This window comes from Procambarus clarkii, chromosome 26 (genome assembly GCF_040958095.1).
Source record: "Procambarus clarkii isolate CNS0578487 chromosome 26, FALCON_Pclarkii_2.0, whole genome shotgun sequence".
Lineage (NCBI taxonomy): Eukaryota > Metazoa > Arthropoda > Malacostraca > Decapoda > Cambaridae > Procambarus > Procambarus clarkii.
In genome coordinates, this window is record NC_091175.1 from 10,440,225 (window position 1) to 10,452,192 (window position 11,968).

An 11,968-nucleotide genomic window follows, 5' to 3' on the forward strand; every position below is an offset into this window, starting at 1 on the left:
GTAGTATAGGGCATGGGGTTGATGTGTATGTATGTTCATATATGTATGTATGTTGTTGTGTTGTTAAAGATTCAGCTACTCGGAACAAGTTCCAAGTAGCACGGGCTATGGTGAAACCCGTAACTTACCTAGCACAGGAGCGGAGCAAGTAGCACAGGCTATGTTGAGCCCGTAGTGGACTTACCTGGCACAGGAGCGGATATGTATGTAATATGTGTGTGTGTGTATATATATATATAGAATATGTACGTGCGTGCATTTAGGGTGGTGGTGGGGTGTAGGCGGACTTCAACACAGTGGAGGAGGAAATTAGCCTTCATTCCCTCGCCTGTCTGGAGGCTCCGTTGGCTTACCTTAAAAGCCCAGGCGGCAAGATGATTTTTTGATGTCAGAATTATCACTGCCTTCGTTCGCTGCCATCTTTAATGAAGGCCGGTGTGTTTGTTGCTCCCTGGCACTGCCTGTGTTTGTTGCTCCCTGGTACTGCCAGTGTTTGTTGCTCCCTGGCACTGCCTGTCTTTGTTGGTCTGTGGCATTGCCTGTGTGTGTTGATCTCTGGCACTGCCTGTCTTTGTTGGTCTGTGGCACTGCCTGTGTTTGTTGGTCTGTGGCACTGCCTGTGTTTGTTGGTCCCTGGCACTGCCTGTCTTTGTTGCTCCCTGGCACTGCCTGTCTTTGTTGCTCCCTGGCACTGCCTGTCTTTGTTGGTCTGTGGCACTGCCTGTGTTTGTTGGTCTGTGGCACTGCCTGTGTTTGTTGGTCTGTGGCACTGCCTGTGTTTGTTGCTCCCTGGCACTGGCTGTGTTTGTTGGTCTGTAGCACTGATGTCCAATACCACGGTATGTTTGTGTGTGTTTTGCAGTTGTTTGTTGGCTTGTGTGTCCTTAGTTTTATTTGTCGAAAATCATACCGGTATTTTTGTCACAAGAGGAGACTAAGGCAGGTGTTTGTTTGCGTCAGAGGTGGAGACTAAGGCATGTGTTTGTTTGCGTCAGAGGTGGAGACTAAGGCAGGTGTTTGTTTGCGTCAGAGGTGGAGACTAAGGCAGGTGTTTGTTTGCGTCAGAGGTGGAGACTAAGGCAGGTGTTTGTTTGCGTCAGAGGTGGAGACTAAGGCAGGTGTTTGTTTGCGTCAGAGGTGGAGACTAAGGCAGGTGTTTGCGTCAGAGGTGGAGACTAAGGCAGGTGTTTGTTTGCGTCAGAGGTGGAGACTAAGGCAGGTGTTTGTTTGCGTCAGAGGTGGAGACTAAGGCAGGTGTTTGTTTGCGTCAGAGGTGGAGACTAAGGCAGGTGTTTGCGTCAGAGGTGGAGACTAATGCAGGTGTTTGTTTGCGTCAGAAGTGGAGACTAAGGCAGGTGTTTGTTTGCGTCAGAGGTGGAGACTAAGGCAGGTGTTTGTTTGCGTCAGAGGTGGAGACTAAGGCAGGTGTTTGTTTGCGTCAGAGGTGGAGACTAAGGCAGGTGTTTGCGTCAGAGGTGGAGACTAAGGCAGGTGTTTGTTTGCGTCAGAGGTGGAGACTAAGGCAGGTGTTTGTTTGCGTCAGAGGTGGAGACTAAGGCAGGTGTTTGTTTGCGTCAGAGGTGGAGACTAAGGCAGGTGTTTGTTTGCGTCAGACGTGGAGACTAAGGCAGGTGTTTGTTTGCGTCAGAGGTGGAGACTAAGGCAGGTGTTTGCGTCAGAGGTGGAGACTAAGGCAGGTGTTTGTTTGCGTCAGAGGTGGAGACTAAGGCAGGTGTTTGTTTGCGTCAGAGGTGGAGACTAAGGCAGGTGTTTGCGTCAGAGGTGGAGACTAAGGCAGGTATTTGCGTCAGAGGTGGAGACTAAGGCAGGTCTTTGTTTGCGTCAGAGGTGGAGACTAAGGCAGGTGTTTGTTTGCGTCAGAGGTGGAGACTAAGGCAGGTGTTTGCGTCAGAGGTGGAGACTAAGGCAGGTGTTTGCGTCAGAGGTGGAGACTAAGGCAGGTGTTTGTTTGCGTCAGAGGTGGAGACTAAGGCAGGTGTTTGTTTGCGTCAGAGGTGGAGACTAAGGCAGGTGTTTGTTTGCGTCAGAGGTGGAGACTAAGGCAGGTGTTTGTTTGCGTCAGAGGTGGAGACTAAGGCAGGTGTTTGTTTGCGTCAGAGGTGGAAGCAGCGTTCAAGGAGGGACGCATCGCCAGCCTGATCGGCGTGGAGGGCGGCCACGCCATACAGAACTCCCTCGGCGTCCTGAGGGCCCTGAGGGACCTGGGAGTGCGCTACCTGACCCTCACCCACACCTGCAGCACCCCCTGGTGAGTACCCGCACCTGCAGCACCCCCTGGTGAGTACCCATACCTGCAGCACCCCCTGGTGAGTACCCACACCGCCAGCACCCTCCCCTGGTGAGTCCAGCCGTATCTATCACTTTACACTATTCACATTTTATGTACGTGTCTTTGCTCACACAGTTTCCAATGAATATAATTTTCGTATTCTCAAACAACCAAAGCCAAAAAAATAAGATAAAATATATCTCAAATTACTGTGACAGTTCAAAAACATCCCAGTTCAAACTTTTGTCAATTTTCAAAAGCCCCATTTAAAAAAAAAATAACCCATTTCAAAAATGCTCTATTTCTAAACGCTTCATTTTTAAATGGTTCATTTGTAAATACACTGTTTCAGAACACACAGAAATCACAATAGTGTGATGCATCAAATGAATAAATCCACAGGGATCTTGACGTCGAGGGTTCGAACCTACGTTTGAGAGGATCCTAGACGCTTGTTACGGGGTCGCCATAGCCCGTGCTACATGGACACATGGTCCTGAGTAGCTAAATCTAAGACAACAACAACAACAACCTAACCATGTCGTAGTTCAGTCGATTAAAGCAGCGTCCGGGATCCTCTCGGTCGTAGTTTCGAATCCTCGTCACGGCCCTTGTGGATTTGACCATTTCAGAGTATAATACACATTAATGTTACCTTTTCTTATGTTTCCAGGGCGGAGTGCGCCAGGGCGCGGGAGACGGACCTGGAGGACCCTGACTCACCAAGGGGCCTCACTCACTTTGGCAGGGTAAGTCTGTCTGTCATGTTCTCAAGTACACTTTCGGGCCGTGTGTGTGTATATATACGTCTTCGTACCTCTCTGGCGTGGTTCCTGTGGCTAATACTGTTAAGACTATCAAGCTTCCTTTCCGCAACTATGGGGTAACTAAGCTTGCCGACTGACCAGAGGGGCCAATAATCCCTACAAGGTCAATAGGCTTTAAGCTTGAAAGCAAAACAAACTTTGCTAGACAGAGAGTCATCAGTCATTCTTCGAGGTTTGCGTCGGCTGGTCCAGCGGTGAGAGACTCTATTCAGAGTCAGAGAGACTTTTTTCAGAGCCTGAATAGATAATTCTTTTCAGGCTTTGTAAATGAGAGAAAACTTTGTTGCATTACCAACTTGATGATGATGACTGGGATGTTGCAAAGGTGGCTTCTGATTTGTTGCAGGGCGAGGAGTAGGGAGGAGGGGGGGGGGGGGGTGAGTAGAGGAACAAAAAGGGCTCTGTGAACAGTAGTCAAAATGTTGTTCTACTGTCAGAAATAGCTATATTACTTTATCTCACTCAATACAAAAATACAAAACACATACAAATACAAATACTTTATCTCACACACACAAAAAAAAAGTCCACTACGGGGTCACCATAGCCCGTGCTACTTGGATTTTTTTGTTCCAGGCAGCAAATCCTAAACAACATGTGACACACAGTATACTCCTCATAACACTAAGTGTGACACACAGTATATACTCCTCCCTCACTTAACACTCAGTGTGTCATATATATATCAACATGAGATATTATAGGTAATAAATATGTTACTCACACTGTTATATGACATAAATATATGACTATCAATATTTAATTATTAATTTAATATCTGGTTAATTTAATAATGTAATCAAGGGAACAGTTAAATTATAGTAAACAAGTAAATTAATATAATAAAAATAAATCAATATTTATTTAACATATTAAAACAGTTTTACTATTAACTCTTGAGAAGAATATAGATCTGATTTTCATAAATTCAATAATCAGTATTATGACTTCTTCGATACAATAAATAATTTCTACTCCAAAAAATGTGATGAAGATAGCAATGTAGAAATACAACAAAATACAATAAAATAATATAAATACAAGAGGAATTTAAGGCTTCTGTAGCACTGCAATATATTTATTAATTTAAACATTTATGGTATACTAATCTGACCAATTTATTCGAATAAAAATATGTGGATTCCCCAGCACAACAAAATGGAGAATATAATATGTTTGACACGCCCCCAGTCAGTGTTTGTTTACCTGGGGTTTCAGTGCTTTTTTCCAGGGTTTCAGTACTGTTTTCAGGGAGTTCAGTTTATTCAGTACTGTTTTCAGGGAGTTCAGTTCTTTCAGTACTGTTTTCAGGGAGTTCAGTTCTTTCAGTACTGTTTTCAGGGAGTTCAGTTCTTTCAGTACTGTTTTCAGGGAGTTCAGTTCTTTCAGTACTTTTTTCAGGGAGTTCAGTTCTTTCAGTACTGTTTTCAGGGAGTTCAGTTCTTTCAGTACTGTTTTCAGGGAGTTCAGTTCTTTCAGTACTGTTTTCAGGGAGTTCAGTTTATTCAGTACTGTTTTCAGGGAGTTCAGTTCTTTCAGTACTGTTTTCAGGGAGTTCAGTTTATTCAGTACTGTTTTCAGGGAGTTCAGTTCTTTCAGTACTGTTTTCAGGGAGTTCAGTTTATTCAGTACTGTTTTCAGGGAGTTCAGTTCTTTCAGTACTGTTTTCAGGGAGTTCAGTTTATTCAGTACTGTTTTCAGGGAGTTCAGTTTATTCAGTACTGTTTTCAGGGAGTTCAGTTTATTCAGTACTGTTTTCAGGGAGTTCAGTTTATTCAGTACTGTTTTCAGGGAGTTCAGTTCTTTCAGTACTGTTTTCAGGGAGTTCAGTTCTTTCAGTACTGCTTTCAGGGAGTTCAGTTCTTTCAGTACTTTTTTCAGGGAGTTCAGTTCTTTCAGTACTGTTTTCAGGGAGTTCAGTTCTTTTAGTACTGTTTTCAGGGAGTTCAGTTCTTTCAGTACTGTTTTCAGGGAGTTCAGTTCTTTCAGTACTTTTTTCAGGGAGTTCAGTTCTTTCAGTACTGTTTTCAGGGAGTTCAGTTCTTTCAGTACTGTTTTCAGGGAGTTCAGTTCTTTCAGTACTGTTTTCAGGGAGTTCAGTACTGTTTTCAGGGGATTCTATACTGTTTTCATGGAGTTCACTTGTTTCCATACTGTTTTCTGGGGATTCTGTACTGTTTTCTGGGGTTCCAATACTGTTTTTAGCGGTTACAATACTGTTTTCATGGGTTCCAATATTGATTTTTTGTGTTAGAATTCTAATCTTAGTCATTTCTGTCTCCCATGGTAATGTTATTAATATTACCAGCTATTTTATTTATATGAAACTTGCTTCTACGATTCCATTTGAAACATTATGATTATCAATATTTTTGAAACTTATCACTTCTACCAAAAAAAAAGTTCTCGAACTTGATAATGTTTTATATATATATATATATATATATATATATATATATATATATATATATATATATATATATATATATATATATATATATATATAATACATTTATTTACATTTTATACGTCCTTCGAATGTTGACAATCGGAGGTTGGAGGGAAGCTGGTGGACCCCTCATCTCTCACCTCTCCCCTCTCTCTCCCCCAGACGGTGGTGAGGGAGATGAGGAACCTACTAGACACCCCATCTCTCACTTTTCTCCCGTCTCTCTCTCCCAGACGGTGGTGAGGGAGATGAACCGGTTGGGGCTGCTGGTGGACCTGTCCCACGTCTCACAAGCCACCATGAAGGAGGCGCTGGAGGTGTCCAGAGCGCCTGTCATCTTCAGTCACTCCTCCGTCTACGCCATCTGCAAGAACCCCAGAAACGTCCCGGACGACATCCTGAGGAAGGTGGTGAGTGTTGGGAGAGTGAGGGAGAGTGAGGGAGAGTGAGGGAGAGTGAAGAAGAGGGAGAGGAAGTTGGTGAGAGTAAAGGAGATTGAGGGGACGTTTGGGAGAGTGAGGTAAGATCTGAGAAAGATAAGAGTGAGTTGGGGAGAGTGGGGGTGTGAGTGGGGAGGATTGAGGGGTAAATAAAGCCACATCAATGAGACAGTCACTGCCATAATATAGTGCTAAAAACACCCCCCTGGGTATGGGCACTGTGCCTGGCCCTCGCTGTGTGGTGCCTGGGTAACGAGTGCTCTCTCTCCCTCCACCGGCAGGCTGTCAACGGTGGTTTGGTGATGGTGAGCTTCTATAACCACTTCCTCACCTGCAGTCAACACGCCTCCGTCAAGGATGTGGTCGGTGAGTCTCTTGCACTGATATATAAACACGTTTCCCGTCAGTATTAGAGTCGATAATGAAAAGCGTGGCATAATGTGAAATGAATAATAATTTCCAGGTTAATCAAGTGATTGCTTCAGGAATACTTCTTTACCAGAGCCTTGGCGAGGCACTTTGTGCTTCCCTCGCGGGATCTCAGTAGAGGAATTGATGGTAGAGAGAGAGAGAGAGAGAGAGAGAGAGAGAGAGAGAGAGAGAGAGAGAGAGAGAGAGAGAGAGAGAGAGAGAGAGAGAGAGAGAGTTTTATAGATGCTGGTTAAATAACGAGTCGTGGATTACATATTTTTAATACCACGTTGGTATTACAAAAAATACCAGTCTCCCTTCGATCGAATATACTTATGGAAATTAAATTGTTCATTCCAACAAAGGTAATAATGAGAATTGATGGTCAAACTCACTCACTCGAATGAGAACGTCGCTACCTGCATTTCTATACTTGTCCGTCTTGCGTTCTTAAATAACTCTTTCCAGATATCTTTAGTGTTTTTTTTCCACTCATGGAAATATTATCTGGATATTGCTCGTAGCGGATAATGTGTACTCATTGTTTAAAATTACCTTTGAGACATGTTTTTGATTACTCGTACGTTTACTCGAGTCCGTATCCTCATGGCATATCCAGGACCATACTTTCACACTTAAGATGTAAACTGTTTACTTTTCCAGTACAATTTACTAAAATCGTGGGACCTGGGTGTCGAAACTGCTTTAAAATATTTCCAAGCTGCATAATAACGTAATGTTATTTCAATCTGAAGTCAGCCCGTGATGACACGATACTCGTGCCTGATAAAGCTTCACAGAGTTGTCTTTTATGTTACTGTATTCTTTCCCGGCATTCGGTTAAGGTTTAGGTTAAGCACCGGTGTGTGTGGCTGGCAGCCGGTTGGGTTCCTGCCCGAATGGACTATAGTGTCTTTAGCTATGGCGATCATGCTGTACTGAAGGAGCACATACATGGGCACACACTTAAACGTGTGTACGTGTGTGTGTGTGTGTGTGTGTGTGTGTGTGTGTGTGTGTGTGTGTGTGTGTGTGTGTGTGTGTGTGTGTGTGTTTACTAGTTGTGTTTTTGCGGGGGTTGAGCTTTGCTTTTTCGGCCCGCCTCTCAACTGTCAATCAACTGTTTACTAACTACTTTTTTTTTTTTTTTTTTTTTTTCCACACCACACACACACACACCCCAGGAAGCAGCCCGTGACAGCTGACTAACTCCTAGGTACCTATTTACTGCTAGGTAACAGGGGCACTTAGGGTGAAAGAAACTTTGCCCATTTGTTTCTGCCTCGTGCGGGAATCGAACCCGCGCCACAGAATTACGAGTCCTGCGCGCTATCCACCAGGCTACGAGGCCCCCTGTGTGTGTGTGTGTGTGTGTGTGTGTGTGTGTGTGTGTGTGTGTGTGTGTGTGTGTGTGTGTGTGTGTGTGTGTGTGTGTGTGTGAGAGTGTGTGTGTGTGTGTGTGTGTGTGTGTGTGTGTGTGTGTGTGTGTGTGTGTGTGTGTGTGTGAGTGTGTGTGTGTGTGTGTGTGTGTGTGTGTCACTCAACACCTCAGAGTAAAACATTATTGCTTTGTTGTCTTCTGATTGTCCCCTGGGCGCTTCATCCAACGCATGCGCACACGACCCAACTCTCGCTACGTATTAAGAGAGGCAACTTGAGTGCGTCGTCGCTTAAGCGTTTTGGAATCTGCGCCAGAAGCCTCCGCCTCGTCGTGCGCGGGCGACTGAAAACGGCTTCAAAGTGAAAGAGAAAATAATGCATTAGATCTTGCATACATCGTGTCCCCAGAGAGGCAAGGAAAAGAGAAATTAAATGAGCGGTGAATTCCTGGACCCCGAGGGACCTGACTGACCCCCCAAAGACGCATTCATCAGTTATAACGAACTGTGTATTAACAATCTTTATATCCTCGTATAAAAAAAACTGATAAATTATATAGGAATTCGGTATATATAGTTAAGCCTCGATTAAGTTGGGCGATTTAACTTCTATTCGCATAGCATTTTCTCGAACCATTGTTCGAGAAAAGGTCGAACGTGATTGGTCGTGGCTAAAGTGATTAGTCGTTCATAAACCGGTAGATTAACGAGGCCTCTCGTTCATGAGGACGGGGTGACTGATGACACCTCGAACTCGCGGTAATTGGTCTTGATAGGTCAGGTTGTTAGTGTAGATTAGAACGCTTGTCGTTAGGCAAAGCCTCATTAAATATGTAATGTTTATGAGATCGTGTCAATGGCCTGGAATTGCTAAGCGGCTGAGTCACAGAATCAGCGTTTCATGAGAATAATAATTACATGACTACATGATTGTGTGATTTAATTATTAAACTACTATATCATTTACTGATAACAGGAGTGTTTTCATTGGCTCGTTATCACATAGTGAGCCGGGAGCGAGTGTCTGTCCGTCTCTCTCTCTCTCTCTCTCTCTCTCTCTCTCTCTCTCTCTCTCTCTCTCTCTCTCTCTCTCTCTCTCTCTCTCTCTCTCTCTCTCTCTCCATCTCCCTCTCTCTTACTATTTCTCTCTCTGTCTTTTTCTATATAGTAGTAATGGCTTAGAGCTTTCTGCTGATAATTACCTTATCTTTCTGTCTCTCGGGAAATCACTGGAAGGAGACTCACTATACCGTCACTATTCATTGTGACTACAGAAGGCGGCAGTGATCAGCTCTCTGCAGACTGCGTCCTACCAAATTTATTATCTGTGTTTCCTGAATCTGATATTTTTTTAGCATACTAAATAGTAATTGGCGTTTAGATTAGAAATTAAGTATATGTTAAAGGGGTGGTAGGAGAAGGAAATACTTATACATATTTGTATAAATATTTGTTTCCTATTTTCATAGATTAGTCCCTTCCTTCTCCTCCCTCCCCTTTCGTCGGCCTACCTTCGCTCTCCCTCTCATCCCCTCACAATAGCAGGAGGAAAGATATTTCCCTCATCCACCCTACCCCCTTATCCAACTCAAGTAGAACGAAAAGACATATTGGAGTTAGCAAGTGAATGACGACCAAATTGGCTATCCACGTCGCTTACTCTGTCTCTACCCTTCTCTCTCTCTCTCTCTCTCTCTCTCTCTCTCTCTCTCTCTCTCTCTCTCTCTCTCTCTCTCTCTCTCTCTCTCTCTCTCTCTCTCTCTCTCTCTCTCCCCCACAGCTCACATCAACCACGTGAGGAAGGTGGCGGGCGTCGACCACGTGGGCATCGGGGCAGACTTCGACGGTGTTAACCAGTAAGTCGACGGAATGTGTTTTCCCCCGACCTGTAGTGCTTATCCTGGAGGTAAGACTTCTTGCTGACCACAAGTCTTAGAGCGGTGGGCTTAGACCTCTGGCACGGCGGGTATGTCTTGGTATGATGGGTAGATCCTTCGGTACTTGAGGTAAGTCTGGGTATGCGAGTATATCTGTAAGTTGAGTTTTGCAGTAACAGGAGGAATCTTGGTATGTCGGACGGCTCCTGGTACTACAGGTAGTGTAAAATTCTGGTGTATATCGGGTCTAGTCCTTCTGGATGGTGGCAGAGAGAGAGAGAGAGAGAGAGAGAGAGAGAGAGAGAGAGAGAGAGAGAGAGAGAGAGAGAAGGAGGGGGAGAGACATAGTGAGACGTCATTATAGTCTAAGCTAAGCTCATTACGCATCAGCTGCTGGCTTCTGTTATTCCACTGAGCAGCCACTGGAATAACCTTATACAGGTACCACAAGCAAGCTGATGCCACAGGTAGACCTCACAATCTTGTGACAACAAGGTACCAGAAACTTCACTTTGCCAGCACCAGGAATGTAGACACGTAGGTTCTCGTAGGTGTTGCAAGACTGCAGGGAGTCATTAGCAACCATACACGTGTTTCACAAGCAAGTACCACAAGTAGATACTCGTACAGATACCACAAGTAGATACTCGTGTAGATACTACAAGTATGTACTCGTTGGAACTACAAGTAGATATTCATAGATACAAGAAGCAGGCAGGTACCACAGACACAGGTTCAAGAAGCAGGCAGACAGACACAGGTTCAAGATGCAGACAGACAGACACAGGTTCAAGATGCAGGCAGACAGACAACACCTACAGATACCACGGAGAGGAAGATAACACACTCATGCACATCTGCCCAGCATATCCTGAGTGCTGATAGGAGGAAACGGAGGCTGGTGGAAGGGGGGAGGGAAGATGGAGATAGGCGTGAGGGAGGAGGTTGTGGGAGATAGAGAAGGAGGTGGGGGGGATGGAGAGAGGGAGGGAGGGAGGAACCGCAAATCATCTTGATTGCAAACTTTCCAGCTGGCTGTCATATTCCTGATAAATATTCTTTTGTTGATGTCTCATAAAATATTCTTCACTTTCTCTCTGTTTCTTCTTCTAGCTCTCCCAACTTGATCTTTCTCATGCTCTCTCAAACTCGATCTTTATCTCTGTTTCTGTCTCTCTCTCTGTCTCTCTCTCTCTCTGTCTCTCTCTCTCTCTGTCTCTCTCTGTCTCTCTCTCTCTGTTAAACTAAGGCTAGGATTATGGTGATACACCTAATGAACCCGCAGGTATAGCACTGTTATCCTACATCATCTGAAGGCTGTCCCCCAAGAGACTCCTTTATTTAACGAGCTTCTTCGTTGTTCCCATTACGAGTAAGCTAACATTTAAAGCTATCTAACAATGAAGTAGGGAATTGGGATAAACCAGGGGGCCAGATTCACGAAGCAGTTACGCAGGTACTTACGAACGTGTACATCTTTCCTCAATCTTTGACGGCTTTGGTTACATTTATTAAACAGTTTACAAGCATGAAAACTTGCCAATCAACTGTTGTAATTGTTATAAACAACCTCCTGGTGCTTCGGAGCTCATTAACTGTTTAATAATTGTAAATAAACCCGCCAAAGATTGAGAAAAGATGTACAGGTTCGTAAGTGCTGGCGTAACTGCTTCGTGAATCTGGCCCCTGGAGTGAATTGTGTGGGGAAGCCTTTATCTGGTCGAGTTTTCCTCGATATGTGTATTTGTTTTGTTGACCAAACACGTTCCAGATACGAGTCGGCTGAGGAATAAATGACCGCTGATTGGGTGATGTTGTTGAGAAAAACGACCTACAGCCAAGAGGCTGAGCGCCTTGTGTTGTTATTACCAACTTATGGTGATCCACTAAGTTTATGTTTCTTACTAAATGAACATAAGGATAACCTTATGTTCATTTGCCTTGAACATAAGAGTAAGTAAGTAAGCCAAGTTATATTCACCTGATTGTACGTGTTAATGTTGAGCTTTAGCTCTTTGGGTCCGAATCTGAGAATTTAATCAACAGGTTCTAGAGCCTTTTATTTTGGGGTGAGGTGAATTGGCGGTTAATGTTGTTTATGCCTACAACTTGTTCCATTTGTTCTCTTGTGATACGTCTACCCTTAAAAAATTTGTTCGAGTATTTTGCATGTTGAGAGCATGTCCCATCTATATTTTTTATCTTCTAGTAAAACGAAGTTTTATTTTTTTAATCTTTCCTGGCAATTCATTGTGTCTTTTTCTTTCTTTATTTGTTTGCCTCAGGGCTCTGATT

At 44.0% G+C, this 11,968-nt stretch overlaps 1 protein-coding gene across 2 annotated transcripts in view; it reads left to right on the plus strand.

Moving 5' to 3' along the window:
- LOC123756772 (uncharacterized) overlaps positions 1-11,968 on the plus strand; it is a 75,294-nt gene that overhangs the window by 59,176 nt on the left and 4,150 nt on the right. Inside the window, exons 8-12 of one of the 2 annotated variants that reach the window (XM_069331858.1) lie at positions 2,119-2,269; positions 2,964-3,039; positions 5,800-5,976; positions 6,288-6,372; positions 9,577-9,652. In XM_069331858.1, the coding sequence (XP_069187959.1) occupies positions 2,119-2,269; positions 2,964-3,039; positions 5,800-5,976; positions 6,288-6,372; positions 9,577-9,652 (565 nt within the window). The remainder of the gene's footprint in view (positions 1-2,118; positions 2,270-2,963; positions 3,040-5,799; positions 5,977-6,287; positions 6,373-9,576; positions 9,653-11,968) is intronic. The other variant, XR_011229715.1, reaches the window with a different exon arrangement.